The following is a 24,281-nucleotide window of genomic DNA, read 5'->3' on the forward strand; positions in this document are numbered from 1 at the left end:
CCCCATTCCCAATTCCCCATCTTTTGAGATTATAAAAATTATGCGTGTTTTTTAAATTGATCGTGTGCAATGGCAACACTTTTATACCAGATCTGATGTGGACCATAATGACAATCCTCTTCGGGTGTCACTATATGTGTGTCAAAGTCTAAATAAATCTCAAGATATACGAAATTCCTGATAATAAATTTAATGTGTTTCGGGCCGCACATAAAAGCTTAAAGGGCCGCAGGTTGAGTATCGCTGATATAGACGGTTGAAAACTACTCTTTATGTATTTGAATTAAATGTGAGTGAATTGAGAACTACGTGAATCATTATTTTTATATTTGGGTTTATCAAGAAATCAATTATCCAAGGAATAGATTTTCCTCTATACTCCATTAAATCGAGATATGTTAATAAATAATCATAAAATGATTTTATAGGTTATACTTGTCAAATTATGTAGACTTTCCACCAAGAATTGAGAGTTAACATTAAAGTAAATAAATATTATCTGCAGTTTCCAATACCGTCAGGTCTATTTCAACTATAGGTCTAACGTATAGGTCTGTTACCGAAAGTTGAGGCGACGACAATACTCATACAGACACATTGTTCACCAACAGGTGTTTCAAATTTTTGAATCGACTTTTAAAAAAGGAGATTCTTTGTTTTGATTTAGGAACTAATCAAAAAAGGAACAGCCTGTAAAGCGTCTGGAATATTCTAAACATCAACGTATACGGATGTTATCCTCTTTTCGCTATAAGCGCATTAAGTAGGTGTAAGCAAGACAAACGGCTGTTTCTCGTAGACTTTTAGCAATGTCCGCTGAAACAGAAATACACCAATACAAACATCTTTCGTATCTGTGGATCACCTTAACTTTCGGTAACAGACCTATAACTCCATCATAATACCCAATAACACTATATTTTTATATTTCACATAAAACCAACATGTAATGTATGTATTCCGTGTGCAAAACGGTCCGAAGTTTGAAGTTTTGATGCTTCGAGCGAGGTCGTCCAATGTCGCGCTTGCACTATGTCACAATAATATGACAGCTCAGGCAGAACCACTCGGTAAATGTATCATTTTTGACGTTTCATACTAAATGCATTAACATTTTCATCACAGTTTTGCATGATTTTCGAGTTAAGCATTCATTATGTTGGAATAGACCTGCATGCCGTATTATTAATATCACATAAGAAGCTAAGAGGATAATCTCATCGCATAAAAAAAACTATATTATCATCAATTACGAACATAAATTTTTCGCAAATGAACTAGCTTTTTGATAGTGTCAAAATTTTACATACTTGAACAAAATGCGGGCAACCTGCAGACATTAGAAGATTAAACATTTCCTGTATGTTAATTATCACAAATTTTCAACATAGCCTAAAAATATTACAATTAATAGTAATATTAATATATTATATTATGTAGTACAAAATAATAGAAAAGAAAACAATTTTGACAATCTATATACAAAATAATCAAAGACATCACCCATTCATCCATATAGCGTAGAGTTAAATATAACACTACAAATATCATAATAATTGTGACTGGACCATGTCAATTTACAGAAAACTTTTACAGTGAGTTTTTATGTGAGTATAGTGAGCACATATTCGACGCAACCCATCAACTTTTGACTCTCCACTAAGAATATAGTTGTCATTGGTAGCTCCATCTGTCCAGAAAATTTGGCCTGCCATTTACTGTGCAGTAACGGATTATTCAAGGACAACATGACCTAGGCAGAGCAGTCTCACAATCCTAACTGCGCCGCAATCTGCATAGACCCAATAGCTCATAAAATGTATTTTGTCCCAATTATTGCCGGTCCTGTCAGACTCGAAGATATGGCAGAAAATCTTTCATTAAAAAATGTTCATTTAGCAGCGTTAATGTACATGTTTCTAAAGCGTAGATGAGAATAGGCTTCACAAGTGTCTTTTAAAAGCATGCTTTTAGTTTGGTAAAATAACAAACAGGACTAGCAATAGAGCCATGTTGAATAAATATTATTAATTCTAATTAACGAATGGGCCCAATATATTCTGTCGGTTGTTTGGGCACGATGACAGTTACTTCAATGTCAAGTCAGTTTGAAACAGTTGTGTCATTAGTGAAGTGTTTTGAATCGCATCTGCGTGTGATATTAGGAAAGCAGTTTTATTGGTTTCTCTGAGGTTAGACAAGTTGAGGTCACATCGATTCCCTTTCCGTGTAAAATCTTGAGATTCAATATAGAGAATTTGTCTTGCCGTTTGAATATTCTTATACATAAAAATGGGAACTTAACATAAGCTAACTTCTAGCTGTGTAATTATAAGTGATCTATATTTCGGTTTCATGTCGACAAAAACATAATAAAATAAATGCCATGTATTATGCTTCATTTCTTTTTTCATGCTGATGAAACAATTGGAAGAAGTAATGCCATGCAAAATCCAGTCATCTGCCAATTTAATAATGGACAACCAGGAGATCTTCAAGTTATATTAAGAAAATACTGAAGTCTTGCTATAGATATTTTTAACTCTAATTAAAATTTTCATTCAAAAATACCACATACTCCCCATTGATAACCTAATACTAACATCCCTTCTTTATAATTCCTATGGTGTTGATCTCAAATAAGTGCGAAAGTGTAAATCAGGCCAGGACAGACGTTAATATTTTTTACACCGTATATAAACGACCATAATTATTAGTAGTATCGATCGTAGAAGTATTGAAATCAAAGTAGAATATAAGTCATAAATAAAGACATGCAATACTACTATTATACCCTATTTTGAATAGCTAGGTATACAATCACCAGTTGATAATCTCATCTGCGAGACAGGAACAATATTTTAATTCAATTTACACTCTTCATTGAAAACATAGTCATAATAAGTAATTGGCGCACGAAAAGCAATGTCAAATTAAAAATAGCTTTCTTTGAATTGGGATACATTTTTTCGATCATTGGATTCTAAAAGTGATCAATTAATCAACTAACCAATCAAAACAGAGTCAATTATAATGTGAATTTGACAAAAATATATTATGTTTTTTGGAAAAAACAATATTTTTCTTCATTCACGGGGTGACCCTAAAACATGTTTCGGAGGTCCACTGGTGAACTGCGATCAATGTCTTGTCCAGGCCTGGTGTACAACAATATTGAAACGAAACCAATCACAAATTAATACATTTATTTAGAGATAGTTATCGAAACGTCCAGCAGTTTCTTTTGTACGAGGACATAAAAATCTGTAGATAAGAAATCAATAACTGTCATTTTATCACGTCCAACAGAACAATCTGCAAGTATTAGTAATGCGAGGTGAGATTCATTCAATTATTTTCTTTGTATTGAGTCTCCTCGGGGTCCCAGTGAAATCCTTCCGGATGCCCTTCGAACCGCTTGATGCGAACTCGCTGCCTATAGTGGTATTCCTTGAGGTAAGCTTTCATCGTCGGAGGCAATCGGAGCTCACTTATTCCTAGAAAGAAACAAAAAATAGTGTTAAAGAAAATTATTACATAGAAAACACTGGATGTGGAATCTGCAAAATACCTGTTGGAAGGAAGTAAGCGATTATAACAAACGGAAGGGATAACAATAAACAGTGGTCAATATGTATAATGCACCTACTGTAAGCCAGCTCTCACATCTAAACTCGCCTCGTCTGCCTCACAGCCATAAATAAAACCTTCCAAGAACGCCGATCCAGTGTTGCATATGAACACCGCTCAAATCTACCTAGCGACAGTCGCACGTAACCTTTGAAACGTATATTTGGATGCAGCGAGCCCGTATAGGAATGACCAATTCGTAGTGTTTGTATGCGTCCTAGCGTCTTTAAATCGCAGCCCGAGAAGCATGCAACAGTAGATGTTTTTCTCAAACTAAACAGTCGCATTCGACCAATCTGCAGAGCTCCGTTTGGCAACGTGTGTTTTGTGAATAACGATGATGTCACATTGACGTATTTGACACGTTGCAGGCGAGACGAGTTTTGATGTGAGAGCTGGTTTAGTAATACTTATGTAATTATTTGTTTTCTGATACTCGAAAGTTTCAGAATAAACTAAATACATTATTTATTTTGATTATTATTTTTGTAGAGAAACTCCAAAATGCGGCCCTAGTTATGTTCTTACCAATAATGTTGAATCTTCTTCCAAATGAAGCCGCAGCGATACTATACAATAATATTGAGTGGACTAGGTACATTGTTAACATAATAGACACTTACTTATTGTACTGCATCATTGTTGAATAATAAAATTATAATAATTTAATAGTGATATTTAGTAGATATAATATAATGTTAGCTGCAAATACCCTGACAAAAGATGATGATCATTTCAATTGAACCACATTTATGAAGAAACATAATATGATATAAAGGGAATAATGAATTACCATCATAGGTGGTGGTTGAGGCGATGACGGCCCTGCATAGATGCTGAAGTGGAAAAGCGTGAGTCCGGCTTAACGGAGCGGTCAACATCGGTTCAAAGAACATAACGCACGCCGGGTCTTTGTAGTGTTCAATCAAACCTGCAAATTGACAAATCGTGTTATTTTTTCAACATAAAAATGTCTTGGATTAGTGATACAAGCTTAAAAAAGGTAACTTCATCATTATTTAGCTTGACAATCGTGTAAAATTGTAAGCCCAAATATTTGACATTTCTTCTAAAATGACATTTATAAACCTTTGAACATAATTATGATGAAGTACATAAAAATGTAAAATCAAAACAATATTACTTATTCACGGATTATAATATCCAACTTTCAAATGACTCATATTTTGTTTTATTCATTAGACCAGTGTTATCCAAACTGTGCACAATACGCAGGAGCTATTTGAAAATTTTAATAATTCCACACAACCAATACAACTTATATGAATAATAATATAAATTAATACAACCGGCTGATGCACAATCACAATAATAAATCTTATTGTTGTACCCTTTTGTCGTATAAAATTGTTTTTGAACACCATCGATCTCATCTTAGCAAACAGTTTCAAAAATAAAAAATACTTTCACGAAGATAAAATGGAGAAGTTCACATAAATTCAACATCTGTTCAATGAGGATAGCTGTGCCTAGAAGGTCGTGCGTTTCTTGGGGGCGGTAAATTAAGGAAGAAATACGAATAATACAACTTGTGTACAGTACTTGGAGTCAATATGACGAAGAAGTTTGAAAACCACTGCTGAATAGATGATTACGACACAGAAGGTGCTGTCAAAAAACTTTTTGTGCACCAGTGTTGACTCTTATAAAGATCAATGTGAAATGTCTTACCAGTAACAGTGTTGGCGGCGTAGACTCCGGGGTCGTGAGAATCGAAGCTGAATTTGTGATTGAACTGCTCAATGCGTGCATGCAGTGATCTGCCGTACTTCCGGAATGACACCGAGAATAAGTATTCCTCTTGTGCAGAATCTCGCAATAGGAATGTGCCTGTAAATAGAGAAATAAACATAAATCACTGAAACAAACTTACAAATGGTAATCAATTATAATTGTGTTGTATATTATATTGGACCTAGAAAATATCTTAATTAATAATTTTCAACAATAGGTGGGACGTAATTTCGCACTCGTTGCCAATCGGAGAGCGATAGTCGAGCTTTGAGCACGTGAATTTGTTTTGTGATGGCGTCAGAGGAATATATTCTTAAACCGTGTAAAGATGACTAAAAAACGTTACACATTTACTCGAAAAAGAAAACATGTCAATGAATATATTATTATTACTAATATAACAATAAACATAACATTAAATGGACGCATGTTGAATTTTTATGACAAATTATGTTTTGTTTGGCACGCGTCGTTTGCACAATCTGGGCGTTGCGTAGTCACGATCTTTTTAGACCATGCCTCAGCTGAAGTATAGCCTTAATGCGTGTGTACGATTACAGAAATTAAATGTTTACCTTCTGGCTTTCCTTCGAGCAGTCTTTCGGCCTCGTACCTGTCCATCTTACCCCAATAGAAGCTGCAACTTGTAATAGCACGCAAGTCGGGTACCAAACAATGGATGTAGTCCACCTATTAACAATATATCAAGATATCAGTATTGAATGTATCCTAGTCATTTTCCATGCTGCATAAATGCAATTAAATTACACAATGCTTTCCGATATATGGCCTTGCCACCCAGCTCTCAAGATACTTGCTAGTATTCCAGTTTGTCGCAGCAAAAAGCAATACTCTATCAAAACTATCCTATTTGAATTTCGTCAGATTGTTATTGGTGAATTATATCATCATTTTATTATCAGAATGTAGCTAAATTTTGCTAGTACATATTTTAATCCTCAATAAAATTTTAGATTTTAACAGTGGAGGAAGTACATGCAGAGTGCGCCAGTTTCTAATGTCATGGATGCAGATTTGAATCGTGCATCCAGCAAAAATCACCAGTTGTTTATTTGACCCAGAGCAAGCGCCCATTGGGTTGGTTGAATGGCTAACAAACATAGGTCATTAAAATTCTGTGAATATAACCTACACTATGTGGAGAGTCTTAACACTATACGGTCCGCGAATTTTTGCGACGTACCTACACCAATATCCGGTATTTTTAAATGAAAATCAACAAATTTCGATCACGAAGTTAAAAATGCTATAACTTTTGAACCTATAGATATATTTCAATAAAATTTTCAGGAAATACTTAAAATATATCAATGCATCAAATTGTGTCATTTATTTAACACTTGTCAACCTCTGGCCCGCGTTCCATAAAGGTAAAGTATATAATTTGTAAATTTTCGTAAATTGTTTATTATATGTTATTAGATTAGTTCAATTTGTTAAATATAATGTAAAGGAAACAGCCTATTGATATAAAGCAATCACAATATATTATTTTTAATTAAAAAATGTAATAAAATATTCAAATACAAAATGTTTTACACCGCTATAGAATACGTATCAATTCATTTTTAGCGCTACTACTCATATCTCTGATTATCAAATATAATAAAATAACAAAGACTTCACACAAACTGTGAGTGTTTAAAAATAAATGCACATTCATTCCCGAACGAATACTTATTTAGTGATTTATTGGTTTTACGAGTTTTATGGCTGAGGCCTAGCGATAGAGGCAGTGCAGTGGCGTGCATATTTTCGCGTAAATTTAATTAAATAAAATGCACGCATATACATTCCCACCGCTTATTACAATTTGGTATTTTTGTAGGAATCGAGACAATCCAATAACAGTGCAGAGGCGTGCGTAAAAAAATCATATAACAAAATCTAAGAGCAATAAATTGTAAAACAAACATCCATATTCCACAAAAATATTTGAATCAACACTCAATCTTATGGATACCTTTAGATAACTGGCTAGGCATGAAATAATTATTGGCACATAATAATATAGTGTACGAGTAGATTTAAAACAAATTAAACACTAAAACTGAAATTATTTGAAATAGTTTATAAAACTATGAATGTAAATGAACTAACAACTAATACACTTTTTTAAATGATACGAAAAAAAGCAATTACCAATATGTAGATGTAGAGGTACTTTACACTCTTTGGACATGTAAATAGGTTCTTTTCGAAGTTTATGTGAGGAACACACTTTACACTTTCTTCTTAAACGTTTATTAGTTGCGGAAATCCCCGGAAATATTTGATGTTGTTTTACACTGCCAGAGAGTCTTTGTAATGAAGTAGGTGAACTGGTTTTATGGGTTGAATCTGTATCAGAAGATGTAGAAGGTGCATGCGTTTCCGCAACATCAATTGATTCAGATGTCTGTATATCCTCGATCCAAACTTTATGTTCAACAAAAAATCGTGAAATTTCATTTTTCATTATTAGTGAAATGTAAATAACGCAATATTTGAAAAACCGCTTACGTGGAATAAGTGGATTTGTCGGCCAATAAGAATGAGTCGCTTTTCTGACAATGCCCATTATTATCACCAAACCGAACCACTTTTTCAACTCCGACATGGTTATGTCCACACATTTTTTAGATTTAGCTTTAGGACTTAAATTATCAGTGTCAAATGTTACTCTTGATAATCCTTCAAATGGCTTGTTCTCTCTCGGCGGATCATCATCGTTCCATCATTGTCGGCCTCAGTTTCTGAATCCTCAGAATCACTCGCGAAATATGTTGTACGTGGGCGTGTTCTCAAAGGAGCAAATGAGTCTGTTTCAATATCACTAAAATCTCCGATATCTTCAGTCACTGGGAATATCTGACATACAATCCGCATAGTTTTCCTCTAAAAATGATTGGTCCTCCATTTTAAAAAGTTTTTTTGGAGATAAAACTAATAAAAAATATATATCCTAGCTAAAATATACTTAGATTAATTATTTTTTCAATGAAATTAGTGCAACAAATATAAATAATAATAGCTATTATTTATGCAGTTACACAAGCAATAACCTCCCGAAAAAAGCGAACGAAAATAACGCGATACAAGTTCACATTTATAACTGTTCTCATTTTCAAGTTAAAATTTCTATCATGGATGATGAAGCATGGTGGACGTTTCATGGGTAGTATACCATTAAAGACAAAATATCAAATAGCACGCAATTTCATAGCTAAAAATCGCGTTCATTTTTTTTAAAAAAGAATGCAGGTTCATAAATGGTTGACTGCCACTGAAAAGGGTCGACAATTAAATTTCGAAGTTGAAGTGACGACACTGGAATATAACATTGAGTGTTTATTACCTTTTTTTGTTTATGTCTCGTGATTCACCCGCCTAGAAACGGGCTTGTAACTAATTAAAAAAATGGTATAGGTACAAAAAAATACTGAATGGTATTACGTCCGCCATCTCTGTAAAAACACCGAAATATTTTTTTTTCCATCGTGATTTTACTTCTTGCACATGTCATTCAACCATCTGTCGATAGATCTTGCAACCAAATATTAAATTTAATATTTATTTTTCACAGTAAAGATATGCGTAAGTTAAAACGCCACGTCGGCGTCACCGGACCGTAACGTTCGGCTCGCTAAGGACGCCAATGTGGCGTTCCCGGACCGTAAAGTGTTAAGCTTCATTTTACACAATCTGGAATTAGCTTTGATAATATATTTATTGCAATTAATTGATGATAAAACCGATGAAATTGATGTGTGTAGATATAACGAATGTGCAACATACTTGTGTGTGTATCCTGGCTTGCAAAAGGTTGTTGTGCGCGGCGACAAACTGTTGTTGCTGGAAAAGTAATGCTCGCAGTTCGTTCGGGTACACCATCTGGAAAACAATCAAAATTTTATTTAAAGGAGTGGATAAAATTGGATTATTATGATTATAAAAATGAACTTTTAAATAATACTACTAAGACGTAATAGCATAGCAGTCATCACCTGAATATGAGATCTAAAGCCTGGGGGCGGTTCGACGCCCTCCGCAATTTCAATAGCTCGCCTTTCTCTAGCTTGTTCTTCGCAATCTTCAAGTGGAAAGTCATCTGCGGTCAACCTGATAATAAACAAATATAAAATCATTCAAAAATGAAATGGAGGTTATTCATTTCTACCCTTACTCAGTACATCACAAACGACATATCGTTTATTCCACCGCAAAATTATGTACAATAAAATGTACTTTTACAGGAAAGTGAAAAAACCATCCCATTTTAAAACTCATTTTTTTTTATTTTAATAAAACACGTAAATCATGAATATTTTTTTAATTATCATTTAATTTTTAAAATCTTCAAAATTTTTAACAGTATAGTGGCAGTGTTAGTTATGAATTTTTGCTTTGAAAACAATTGTCACTTATGGAATTTTGCACATGAAAGTTATTATTAAACTATTATACTTGATGAAAATAAACTAAATAAACCATAATTGAACATAAAAAAATATTTAAGATATTCTTAAACACAACTTTAGATGTCTATCAAATATTAATGATCATAAAATACTATAAAAATAACAATGTTCTTAGACACTTAAAATAATAATTAATGGAAAAGTAAAGTTTATCATAAAACTCCCAGCTGAATTTCGGAAGAACATTTTTCAAATCTTGAGGTGTTTGAATTTTCCGGGATTCATTTTTAGCTTTCTCTTGTCCAGTTGGGCTGGTTGCGTCTTCATGTAACACTGAACTTAAATACTGAACTATAAAGGGTTGACAATTTATAGCTTCTCTGCACACGCACACATAGTCAGTTGGTAAGTAGATTTCGTTATTTTTAAGTTTTCGTTCAATTAGGCTATCACAGCTACAGCTATCTACTTCCGTTAGGGTATGACCCTCTTCTAAATAGTTATGGACTATTTCTAAATTTATATGGGTTAAAGTTAATCTTAGGAGCGCGTTTGAAAGAATTGAGTTTTTGTTTTGGGAACCACAACCATCTGTATACAAAACTATTTTTTTGGTTTGGATGTTTGCTGCTATGTATGATATTAGTATTGAAGAAAATATATTGGCAGTCAAACTCCCTTCGCACTCATCCCATAGGTAGCAAAATCAATCCTTTGTTACCGTGTTATCAATTGTGTACACAAAGTTTTGTTTTATAGTAAAGTGCACTCGCTCTCAAAAAAGGGGCCAGTTTTCAGCTTGCATATTGATAGTGAACATGGCTATCTCTGCAGGTAATTAATTCCATTACTTCTTTTTTTATCTGCAACCTTTGATTGTCTCGCTTCTTCTTTCACTTTTATGTGTTCTGCATATAGTTTAATGGAGAGGTTCGACTGTTTAAAAGCAATACATAAATCACACTGGCCCTTCTTTGGTTGGTAAATAGCAATGTTTTGTTTTTCTATTTCACCGAAAAAGAATGATTTTTTCATCAAGTATGCACCCAATTCTATGCTTCTTTCATTATAAACTCTATAAAACGACAATTCAGAGTCAAATATCGGCTCTACATAGAGTTTAGTAGAGCTCGCCTTGCAATAATATGAATAATGAGATGTTCAAGTATTTCAATAATGTCCAAGAAATTGTTGTATTTAAACATAACTGACTAGTTTTCTAAGTGTATTTTGTGTGTAAATTAGTTTTATAAATACTTTAAATCTCTGTGACAGTTCACTTTTAGTTGTAAATTGTATTTATAATGATAATTTCGGAGTTTGAATGCGGCACCAACACAATACGTCGACATTCACAAGACAAAATTGCAGATAGATAATTTTGCAGTCACAAATAGGGAGCGTTCAGTTAGGTAATTTTGTATTTGAATTTATTTAGAGAAACCATATTTTTGTTGGTTGTATAATTTTGCACAGACATAGGGGTTATTATTGCATACAATATTGTATCATTAGTCCAAATAGTGAAAATTGTAAGTTAGGTAATTTTGCAGTGGAATCAACGATATGCGATTTTTTTTTATACATATAGTTACAGGTTTACTATGGTTGCAAATATAAGTAATCATGCCATAAACAACCTGAAGACACATATACCTACATGGCCCAATACTATTTGTGTGATATTTTTCATCAACATAATATTATTTATGACCCAAATTACATACAGTAACAAAAACCAACAGAATTAAAGATTTGGATTATGCCTATCGATTCATATGAATTTTTCATATTATAAGACTTGATTTCAAGGTGATCACGATCCTCAGCCATGAGGGAATGACCAAGAAGAAGAAGAGATACAGTAGAGATAATAATTATGACATACTGTTATTTAACGTATTTTACACTTGTAACACTAATGTAAGGCGTTTTTACCACAGTGCAGTCCATGAAAATAACTCTAAGCAAAAGTTGATTGTGATAAATGAATCTGCAATGCGAAATGACTTGTAATTATGTATTAATCATTAGTTTTAGTAAACTTTTTAACTTCACTTTCATATACATATCTACATTTGGTCTTGATATTAAAAGGTTTTTATAGGCTCTTTGAACTGAATGTATTTTAAAATGAATGCAATTGATATATGGAGAAAACCAACCTTGATAAATCAATAACAGGGGCATTCTGAGATCCGACACTCAGCAGGATAACATTTCCCTCTGCTCCCATTCCCGATCGACCTCCGCTGTTGGAATCTTCACTGAGGAGAGCTCCGTACACTTCTCCCGCGTTTCCGTACAGTCCGTTCGAGTTGCCGTATACCCCCCCAGAATTGTTTTGCATCGCGCTGTAAACGGCACCGCTATTGGTAACCTACAAAAAAAATATCTTTTTGTTAGTTACACTCTTATAGAAGAAGTCGTAAACAATTTCCATAAGCTATTAATTGACTGTTCTCGAAGTTTTTACTAATCACTACGTACTAACATAAATGAAATTTGTTTTTATATTAGTGCGGCCCTAAAAAAAAATGTCAAAGAACAAGTGCCACCTCACTACAAAAAATGAGCCTACAAAGGAAAATGACCTGCAGGTATTTTGATCAAAATCTTAGTCTCCTTTCTTTAGCTTCACTTCAATAGATCTTCACCTTCGGAAAGAGGAAGGATTTCCTTCAATACCTAGGACTGTTTCTATAATATGAAAGTAATATAATGATTCATTTTAAACTAGTAACAATGATAAGAAATGCAGAGTGAGCCACCTTACCTGTAAAGGTCCATAAACACTGCCAGAGCTTCCAACCATTCTCGTCAGCATAATATTGATCGGCAGGTTTGTCAAATTCCCAGGAATATTGAAAGCGTGCTGCTGCTCGGGATTCAATTCGATGGAGTGATCTCCGCTGATGGCTTGGTACGACACGCGAGAGGAGTAATGGGTCGGATGCCTCCCGTTGTTGTATGTGACGTTAGACTCGATGGAGACGCTGGGAGCCCGTCCCCAATTGTCGCGGTCCCTGGCGAATCCCAGAGTCAAGTTGTGATGCGGCGGCGACACGACTGTCTCGTCCACACTTCTGTGGGAGGTGCACACGCACAGGTTATCATTGGCCGAGCCGGCCACTTCCAGACCGGAATCTACCGATCGATGACCCGCGGATATGGGAGACTTTCCCGTTTTGTTAATGGTTTTCGAGATGCTGAACTTTGGTACCCATCGTTGCTTTTTCTTTGCGATGCTATTCTTACTTCTCGCATCTTTTGTTTCTTCAACAGTCGACACGTCTTGATGTTTGAATCCACTTTTGGATGGATCCTGCTGCCTAATTTGTTTGCCGTTTGTCTTAGCGTTTCCTCTACATCTTTGCGGATTATTTTTTTTCATACCTTCTGTCTCTGTATTGACGTTACTCCCCCATTCGCATGTGACATTGTTGCATGCCGAATTTTGATCGGTCAGATCTGTCAAAGCATTCATGTAGCGATCGATGTTGGGAGATTGCGATACACGTCCCGCGTCTCTAGCATTACCATTGTCTTCCTGATTGCTGTCGATATTGCCATTTCTCGAAGGATTCGAGAGCCCCGAATCGTTACTTAAATTTCTAGGCATACTGCAGTTATATCGGCTGTCACAAATGCACTTTTGATGAGAGTTTTCACTGGATGATTCGCACGATAAACAATCATTGGAGGTCACTTCATCGTCTTGTCCGACCGCGTTGTCGTTGGTCCGTCGGCAAACACCAGTCCTCTTATCGTTAATATTTCTATACGAACACGACGCAGTGTTGATATTGTCGATTTTACATCTCATCTCCTCGCCATCGTCGTTTTGGTCAAAACTACCGCTATTGTGGGACGATCGGAAGCAACTAAACGAATTAAACGTCCTACTGTTACTGTTCTTGACACTGCCACTGTTAATGCTGTTGTTATTGATGGCAGACGAAGATAATGAGCTGGCTATATCGCAGGTTTGCTTAATGGTATTTCGGAAAGTTGCCGGTTTACACCTGGCACATTCCACAGCGTCCGAATCATCAGACAGAATATCCAGAGGGCATCTGCAATCGGCCAGAGTGGCGTTTGCGATATTTTGGTCGGAGACAGCTTGATTGGCAGGAGTCCAGGCGAACAGGGACGACAGTTTCGAAGACGATATCTGCTGACCCATGATAATGTATCCTGACTTTCACTCAGTGGTAGAATTGAATCGACAAAAAAGTCTACTTGGTCTCATATAGATGTTTTTAATTTTTGGTGAAAACGGTGTAGACAATTAAAATCATGCCTCGTAGCCATGTTTTAAGGCAGCCTCTGAAAATTTGAAATTAAAAAAAATATATATGTGTTCAAAGTTAAGAATTCCAGTGGTTGTAAGGTAAAAGTTCTTAAGTCGCATTTTTACAAAATTAAGATTTTATTGCAAATGTGTGTACAGAATTATGCTCTTTTGTTGTGCATCACAGATTTTGTCACATGTAAGCAAAGAATAGCTTGAATTGTTAAAATCATTTTTAACTCTTAGTAAAATTACAGTTCAAAACATTGAGTATTACACAATATCAAATACTTAATTATGCATAAATAATGTAAAAGAAATAAAAAAAAAATACACCAATAAACTTTGATAATAATAAGAACAATAAAAAGAGTATTTTGAAAACTGATTTGTCAAAACGGATTATCTCAGCTTTAACCAAATGGACTTAAGCAGGGCTTTTTTTTCCATTTAACGCGGTGGAACGGCGTTCTGGCACCTTTTTTCACGGTTTTATTTCAAAATCAATTAAACGAAAAAATATTTGCGCTTAAGTAATTACAATAATAATTCGTTAAAATGATAAAATAAGGTACAGGTGGAAGCCATTTTGAATGTTGGCGTGTTAGTGTTAGTGAAGTAACCATATAGTTTAAATAGCAAACATGCGTATGTAACTAGCTTCATACGTATGCTGCGTATTATGATTTTGACAGTTTGACGTTTATCGCATGGCAGCATCTGCGTATATTGTTATTTACGTTTGTTTAGTCAGTTTGTGTTACGATTACGTGTTGTGCAACTATTTTATATATTATTTAGTGCAACCCCAAGTTTAAATATGAAAAAAAATTCCTGTTACTTCTCAACCACCGGCAGCGGCGCCGATTCCGCAAATAAAAAGCTCAAAACAGAAACGATGACAGAAGATATGGAAATATCGGTACATGTAGATGTTCCTGAATCATCTCTAGCTGATCTCGGGGATCAAGGTCGAACTCAAAACGATTGGCCAGACTGCTGGTCATTAGATCAAAAAAACGATTTTTGCTCAAAAAACGAATGGTTGAACGTACACAAAATGAAACTTGGCTGCACAATTTGCAGAAACGTTGGAACTCTTGGAACTGAAACGACAATGGGAATGAAAATATCCAAAGAATGGGCCAATAATGAAATCACGTATTCTGGGAAAGAGAGGAAGCTACAATTGGGGTCACTTCGAAAAAAAATTTTCGATCACAGAGGATCTATTGCACACAAAGCAGCGTTAAAAATCATTTCTGAAGCCAAAAAAAAGCAGATTGAAAATACTTTTTTAAAATCGTTATCTCGCGAAAAAGTAATAACAGCAAACATTTTTCGAACTGCATATAAAGTAGCTAAGGAAAATCAATCATTCAATATGTTTGAAAGTGAAATTAATCTCCAAGAACTAAATGGGATCGAAATGGGTCATATTCTCCATTCCACTAACGCATGTGTTAACATTGTAAATCATATATGTGATGAAATGAGAAAAAATGTTTTCAAAGAAATTGTTCAATCGAAAAATATAATTTCTTTGATAATTGATGAGTCTACCACCATAAGCCAAAAAACCACCCTCATTGTGTATGTTCGATGCTGTGTCGAAAGTGTTGGAATGAATTCACCAATTAATTTGTTTTTGGATTTGATTGAACTTAAAGACGTAACGGCAAAAGGAATATTTGAATCATTACTCCAATCTCTTGATTTATATGGGATGACAGAAGAATATTTAAAAAAATATTTAGTTTCGGTTGCATGCGACGGCGCTGCTGTGATGTTAGGTTCTAAAAATGGAGTGAAAAAATTGCTGACAGAAAAATTTCCTTCAATTATAGTTTGGCATTGTACTAATCACAGATTAGAATTATCAGTAAGTGATGTTGTAAAAAAAATTTCAGGGATCAATAGATTCAAATCATTTATTGATAAACTTTATGTTTTATACCACGCGTCGCCGAAAAATAATAGAGAGTTGCATTTATGTGCAGAATCACTAGGCGTTGAGGTACTGAAAATCGGAAGAGTTTTAAGTACCCGATGGGTGGCATCTAGTTTTCGTTCAGTTTCGGCTGTGTGGAATAATTATGAATCCCTTGTGCGTCATTTTGAAGAAGCGATGAATGACCCTACAAGAGATAAAAATGACAAGTGTACTTACAGTGGCTTAAAGAACAAAATAACATCAACAGCATTTTTATTGGATCTAGCATTGATGTGCGACGCTCTCCAAGAATTGTCGGAACTTAGTTTGGACCTACAAAATCGCAATGTGAACCTTTACATTGCAAATCGAAAAATAAATGAACTCGTTCAAGTTTTTGAAGAAAGAAAACAGAATTTTGGACCCTATTATAAATGTGCTGCAGCTGCTATAAGCAATCTGCATTTTCGTGGAGTTTTACTTCACGAAAAAGTTTCTAAAAATGATCCTCCTATTGATCCGAAAATATTTTATTCCACGTTGAAAACGTCAATTGAAAAAAGGCTGCTAGATAATAAAGATGTTGAGTTTGCACTTTGGGCTCGCGTACTTGACCAAAAATATTGGCCTGAAGACATTGATAATCGGTTGACATTTGGAGAGATGGAAATTAGAAACATTTCGATCAGGCTACAACTAGATGAACGAGAAATGATTCGTGGATTTCGCGAATACATTCTCGAAAAGACATATTCTGAAAAACTCTTGCGTTTGGTATATGCTCTGAATTCTATTCCCATTTCTTCAAGTGAATGTGAACGGGGGTTTTCGCAAATGAATCTTATTATTACCCCAACAAGAGCTTCGTTAAACACTAAAACAGTTTCGGCACTCTTGTTCATCAAACTCGTGGGACCACCCTTGACACTTTTCGATCCTTCAAAATATGTTGATAGGTGGTTACTTAAAGGAAGACATTCGGCCTTAGACTCTAACACTAAGAAAAGGAATCGAGATGATGTATCAGACGAGAATTGGAAAAAACTTTGGAAATCACTCTAAACTTTTATTCAAGTTCATAAATAAATACATTACATATGTATTTACAATTATATTTTAAAGTTAGTCTTATTTGTACAATATATTTCAAATATAATGTATGTATTTTATTGTTTCTGTAGCTTTGTTTTGACTAAAATAAAAAATTATCGTAAAAATCAACCTTTTTTTGTTCGCTTCGTGGCATAGCTCCTTTAAATTTCATTTAAGGCGAATTCTTTGCCTCAATTTACGATCAAATGTGACTTCAACGCCATCTAAAGGCATCTACAGGCATCTACCATGAATTTCTAAAAATGTGTTACTAAAAACTTTCGTCGATCGCAACCAGATGGCAATAAAATATAAAATAAAATATTGTGTGTCGCCACATATTAAAAATCATAAGCTTGATAAAAATGCATTTAAATTTATTATATATTTACTTACCTATGTAAAAATATTTACAATTAATATTTTCCCCATAAAATATTTACAATTCTAACATATCTATTTGATTTGATTTAAAGTGTTTATGATTTTTACATTTTGTTTACCGTAGTTTTTTTTACAGTGGCAATACAAGGGTATCCTGTCCAGTCAATGAACCAGATTTTTTTACGTTGTCAATACGAATTAATATAAATATTTTTCTGCAGTAAAATTCATTTATAGTAGTAAATGAACATTTAAGTACAAATGTTTATAAGATTGAGTTTAATCTTGTACAGTTGACAATTACATCGAATTTCTACTAGAGGTGGAATAAAAGAATGATATGAAATGAATAGCAAAACAAATGCCATTCGAATTATTATTAAACAAAATAAGGAATATACAGTTGTACTTGGTTATTACTAGGAAGGTTGGACCGGCTGAATGTGCTCGTTATAAGCGGTACTCGTTATATCAGAGAATAGGTATTTTTATTGTCGGCGAAAACAACAATTAGACACTTAACTAGTGTCATAAACGTAATCTGTCCCCGGCGGCATCCTGTCCGATCGGATTTTATTGCTTAGGGTCGAAATGTCTTTAAACGATCAACACATTACCAGTATTTTAGCTCGGTATATCCGATAAGTATCTCGTTATAACAGTGAATAAAAATGTACGGAGAAAATCATATACCAAATGTCAACGATTGTTTCCTCATTACATCCGAGATCTCGCTATGTCCGAGATTGTAATAACCGAGTTCGACTGTAGTTATAATTATGACAATGTCGATATTATATAGACATCCCAATTCATTTCGTTTCAACCATGTCCGATCCTAATGGGTTCATATGGGCCTCCACAGAGTGGACGGTTTGTATTAACTAACTAACTATATCTGAGATAAGAATAAAGTAAGACACGCGACGAATTGAATAAAAAAGAAGTTGGAGGTAAGAAAAAACGTAAATAAACATGCGAACAAATCTTGATAAGCAAACCCAAGGACAAAATAAGTGACAAATTAAAAAAAAAATTGTAAAACGTAAGAAAAAAATTTAGAATTTGAAGTAAGTGCACCACTGATTACATAATATTCTAAGAAAAAGACAGAACGTTATTTCTTTGAAAAAATCTAATGTCGATTTTAAAGAACAGTGCAAGATAAAATAAAAGATAGTTTTATTTATTTTACCTATAAATGTGTAAGTGAAATGGATTTGGAGATATAAAAAGAAACCTTATTGGCCCAGTGGTTTCTAGGTGTGGACTTTTGTAATTCCCTGAAGATCTCGAATAAATAATTAAAAATTATCAACACCTATACCATATTCCTAGGTATCTACTATGATTGAAAAGTAGATCTTAATTTTTTGTATTTATGATTGCTTCATAAAAAAACAATATTTACGACTTTATGATGTAGCAGATAAATGAGCAACTAAATAGTGATCCAAATATTATGAAAAGTTCAACTATCAAAGCATCACGGCATAAAATTAGTAATACCACGGTTATACACAATTTATTGTACCTACCTATTGTTATAATTTTCTTAGTTCATTTAATCGTTTTTAATTTAATTTATTTTCAAATTCACCTCTTATGTGTTCATTCACTGAATTGTTTACCCTATATTTTATGGAGACTAATAATAACTTCTATTTTTTACATACTAAATTACCAACCTCCACTTTTTGACAGGACGGCATACAGTTATATAGGCACGTAGATAATAATTTTAAGGCCGTAGACAGGAATGAACGTTTGATGGCCCAAATATAGTACAATAGTATGTATGTAATTAAAATTAGGGTACAAGTCGGTTATCCTGGATACAGCGGCAAAGACATTTTGAAAATAGCCTATATACTGGATTATTTGTTAGGATTACCTAATCTAACTTAAACTAACCCAAACTAACAAATAATCCAGTATATCGGCTATTTTCAAAATGTGTTTGCCGCTGTATCCAGGATAAACATATAGAACAAAAGTTAGTGAAGTGGAAGTTTGTCGAGGCTGTTTTGATCGGGTTAATTTGTCTTTGAATAATATTGTGACTAGAAATTTTAACAATTCTTATTATTTTTAACATTGTATATTGTTCATAATTTTCGCGACTACCACGTGAATAGACGATTTTTTTTTTACTTATAACATTTTAAACACTTGGATAAATTGTACAGTTACTAGACAAAGATTAAATTTGATGTGTGTCAGAAGTATCTTAGGCATTTTCGCTCGTATGCTTTCTTTATATTATTATGAAACTATATTTATTTTAAAATCGCTTTATAAAAGGTAGGTACGTCAAAACAGTAATAAATATCTGAAATAATTACACAACACTATTTCAGAAAGTGGAGGTTGATATATGTAGTCCAATGACATATGCTCCAATATCGCAAACAAAAATTATTGACAGCAGAATTAACACAGTTTTTGTCTTCGTACCTGGCGAACCTTTATTTTCAATGTATGTGTGTGTGTATGTATTTTTTAATCTATGCAAGTACTGTTTCAAAAATAGTTCGATTTATTTCCGCTTTAGCAGCATATGTCGATAAAGTCTTGTCAAATATTCATTTTATTTACAATCGATTCGTTAATATACAAAAATACAAGATTAAATTTAAATAACTAGCCTAAAAATTATTAAATAATATTTTTAATAGAAACGCTAATCGTTTTTTGCGATAAATTAAGTCTGAACCGAGATGTTTCGATTTTAATTGCATGCTTTCTAACCTCTAAATCGATGTTTTTTAAATTTGAAAAAAAAGATATAAGGATATAATAAATTCCAATTAACGTTTAGCGTTTCCCTAGGTAATAGATTTACGTACATTTTTATCGTAATTTTGATAATAAATCTTATGTCATTCATTCTTACCACCCGATAGAAATGTACCGAATTTGACACGTATTTTATAGAACTCCACGATACATCTTAATTTTTTATTTTATTTTTCTCATTACTTTTGAATATATATTTACCGATTAATAAACTTTTCTAGCTTTACCTAGAGACATCACTCTAAGTGACATTTGAATATAATTTTATTTAGTAAAAAGCTTGACATGAAGTGAGTTCCGGCACCTTTTTTTTTTAAAAAAAAGCCCTGGACTTAAGCACTTTTACCTTGAAAACACAGAATTAGTTGAATAAGAATATTAGGTATACGTTAAATATTGTTGACTACTCACTAAAAAATTACAGACAATAAACAGGTACTAAAAATATCATAATATGCCTTTACGGCGAGTGGAATTATTGAGTTACATGATATTTCGTTGATGGACAGGATTATTGAGTTATTATTTAAAACTCAATAATTCCGGAGCAATACATTCCACTCGCGGTGGGTACAATAAAATAAAGGCGCGGGAACAACTACTGTATAAAAGAATAACCCAGTAATTAGGTACAACAGGCAAAAACTCCTGATAATAAATCTGCAAATTATGGATATACTTTGAGTTGTGGTTGAATTGGGGTATATCAAATAATTTTGACTCTAGATCAGGGATGGCCAGTGCGTTGATCGCGGACATAATAATATATTGTACTATTTCTTGTTCAAACGAGTCAAAACTAGTTGACGTTCCACCTCTTAAAATCCGCTAGTTCTTATCTCTTCTCTTACATATCATCTCCTATATATTATTATCCTAAGAGATTTTGGAAAATTCACTAACAGCTCATTTAAGCGACATTTTATTGTTATTTTTACATCTTCACTTCAAAATGTGCGCTACCGATTCATCTACCGTTAGAATTGACCACATTTCAGAAATTTTCAATGATTTTACAGGTACGTGACGTTTATATCCGATATTTTCTTACATACCGTATACGATTCGCCATATTTCATTTAACGTACAGCAGAATGACGTCTTCGTCGCTTAAGACCTTCTAATCCTTTATTTGACAAACGAATTCGATTATTTTTATTCAAATATCGTAATGTAGGCATTGGCGCACTTTTTTCCGGTGAAAAAACCATAATTTTGGTACAATTCACTACGTAAATAAAATTTTGACAGGCGCGTCCGCCACTGTCGGCAATTTCATAGATAACGTGATATTCCAAATTTGATTTTTTTTAAATACTTCTTTGTGGCTGTTCACCCACTATTTTTGTTATTGAATAATTACCTAGGCTACTAATTTCCATAGATCAGAATATAGTCATATTAAACTAACAAAGTTGCCATTGCAAACAATGAAAGAAATTAATACGAATTGTTATAGTCATCAAAATGTGTGATATTGTATAATATCTACCTATTTTTAAATCTTGACCTATCCACTGCTGGATGAAGGCCTCCTCAGCCTTATTCTACTCCTTACTTACACATGAATTGTTATATTTATCAAAATCAGTGATATTATATTATTATCTACCTATCTATATATAATGCCATTATTATCACGAGCCTCAATAAATCCACTGCTGGATGAAGGCCTCTCTACGTTGATTGTATTCCTGACAGTATTGAATTTCTAATGTTATTTATCTACATATTAATATCATCATCATAATCATCATAATCATTAACCAGGATCAATCCACTGCTGGATGAAGAGTTCCGCAACCTGATTCTACTACTATTGGTTTAACGAATTTGTGATATTATACATATTTCTATCCATCTTATCATCATCGACTTTAACCAATCCACTGTTGGATAATGGCCTCCCTAGCCCGAATCTACTCCTTTCTGTCATATGAATTGCTGTGTTTATCAAAATCGGTGATACTATATTTATCTACATATTCATATTGTCATCATCATCATCATCAACCAGGATCAATCCTCTGCTTAATAAAGACCTCCATAGACTGATTCTACTCCTTTTTGTCATATGAATATATGTATTTATCAAAATCGGTTATATTATATTTATCTACATATTCATATCGTCATCATCATCATCACATCGACCTGAACCAATACACTGCTTAATAAAGACCTCCCTAGCCTGATTTTACTCCGTTCTGTCATATGAATCCCTGTATTTATAAAAATCGGTGATATTATATTTATCTGCATATTCATATCATAATCAGCATCATCATCATCATCATCATCATCATCAACAACCAGAATTAATCCACTGCTTAATAAAGACCTCCCTAGCCTGATTCTACTCCTTTCTGTCATATGAATTGCTGTATTTATCAAAATCGGTGATATTATATTTATCTACATATTCATATCGTCATTATCATTATCATCATCATCGACCTGAACCAATCCACTGCTTAATAAAGACCTCCCTAGCCTGATTCTACTCCTTTCTGTCATATGAATTGCTGTATTTATCAAAATCGGTGATATTATATTTATCTACATATTCATATCGTCATCATCATCATCATCGACCTGAACCAATCCACTGCTTAATAAAGACCTCCCTAGCTTGATTCTACTCCTTTCTGTCATATGAATTGCTGTATTTATCAAAATCGGTGATATTATATTTATCTACATATTCATATCGTCATCATCATCATCATCGACCTGAACCAATCCACTGCTTAATAAAGACCTCCCTAGCTTGATTCTACTCCTTTCTGTCATATGAATTGCTGTATTTATCAAAATCGGTGATATTATATTTATTTACATATTCATATCGTCATCATCATCATCATCGACCTGAATCAATCCACTGCTTAATAAAGACCTCCTTAGCCTGATTCTACTTCTTTCTGTGATATGAATTTCTGTATTTATCAAAATCGGTGATATTACATTTATCTACATATTCATATCGTCATCATCATCAACCAGGATCAATTCACTGCTGGATGAAGGGTTCCGCAACCTGATTCTACTACTATATTATACCTATTTCTATCGTCCTTATCATCATTGACCTGAACCCATCTACTGCTGAATAAAGGCCTCCCATGCCTGATTCTACTCCTTTCTGTCATTTGAATTGCTGTATTTATCAAAATCGGTGATATTATATTATATCTATTTATATTTCCATTTTCATTATATTAAAATCCAACACCAAGTCACTATGACGAAAAGCTGTCTGCAAGACCTAGCGAGACAGACTGGCGAGAGCCAGCTGGCTCAGCTAGTTATCAAGAAATACAGTCATGCGAAGTACACAAACTTGGAAGAAATTCTACAGAACATTAATAAAATAAATATAAATTCCAATCCTTGCAATTTGACGAGTCAGTAGAGTACACGGATATTGCACAACTATGCGTTTTTAATCGACTGGTTTTTAAAAACATATCTGCTTCAGAAGAATTGTTAACAGTTTTACCAATGAAGGAACGATCCAAAACAGAATATATATTTAACGCATTTAAGTCGTATATTAATCATACTCGATTTCCTATTCATAAACTAGTATTGGTAATGACTGATGGAGCTCCTGCTATGGTTGGGAATCATGTTGGGTTTATTACTTTATGTAAAAATGAGGAGGCAATACCTACCCACTTTTATCAGTTACCTATCATTGCATTATACACCAGCAGGCATGGCTCCCACAAGGGGCTCACAGGGCTCTAGCCTGAGAGGGCCTCGGCGTAGCGGGTCGACCAGTTAAGTGAGAAAAACACAAATCTGCTCAAATAGTAAAAAAAGTCGCCTGCGGCGCTATCTTCCTCAAGGAATATTTACATTTTAAAATACATGGCTGTGCGATGCAATTTCATGTGATATGATTATTGATGTAATTAAATGATAATTCATGTATAGAATTTATTTTAAGTGTTTCCTGGCGAAGGGT

General features: G+C 33.7%; 1 protein-coding gene across 2 annotated transcripts in view; it reads right to left on the bottom strand.

Moving 5' to 3' along the window:
• Window positions 1-24,281, bottom strand: part of Socs36E (Suppressor of cytokine signaling at 36E) — a 29,995-nt gene continuing 5,714 nt past the window's right edge. The window contains exons 2-10 of one of the 2 annotated variants that reach the window (XR_015071495.1): window positions 12,583-14,135; window positions 11,972-12,186; window positions 9,393-9,507; window positions 9,184-9,279; window positions 5,961-6,075; window positions 5,323-5,481; window positions 4,424-4,561; window positions 2,092-3,497; window positions 1-540 (exon numbers count right to left, since the gene is read on the bottom strand). Coding sequence is in view for 1 of the 2 variants with exons in the window: in XM_085954236.1 (XP_085810362.1) it covers window positions 3,349-3,497; window positions 4,424-4,561; window positions 5,323-5,481; window positions 5,961-6,075; window positions 9,184-9,279; window positions 9,393-9,507; window positions 11,972-12,186; window positions 12,583-13,992 (2,397 nt within the window). In the remaining variant the exon portion in view is untranslated. Of the gene's footprint in view, window positions 541-1,469; window positions 3,498-4,423; window positions 4,562-5,322; window positions 5,482-5,960; window positions 6,076-9,183; window positions 9,280-9,392; window positions 9,508-11,971; window positions 12,187-12,582; window positions 14,136-24,281 lie in introns of those variants that run through there. The other variant, XM_085954236.1, reaches the window with a different exon arrangement.

Source organism: Rhyacophila brunnea, unplaced genomic scaffold (assembly GCF_057557595.1).
Source record: "Rhyacophila brunnea isolate RB1 unplaced genomic scaffold, BYU_Rbru_1.0 scaffold_4, whole genome shotgun sequence".
Lineage (NCBI taxonomy): Eukaryota > Metazoa > Arthropoda > Insecta > Trichoptera > Rhyacophilidae > Rhyacophila > Rhyacophila brunnea.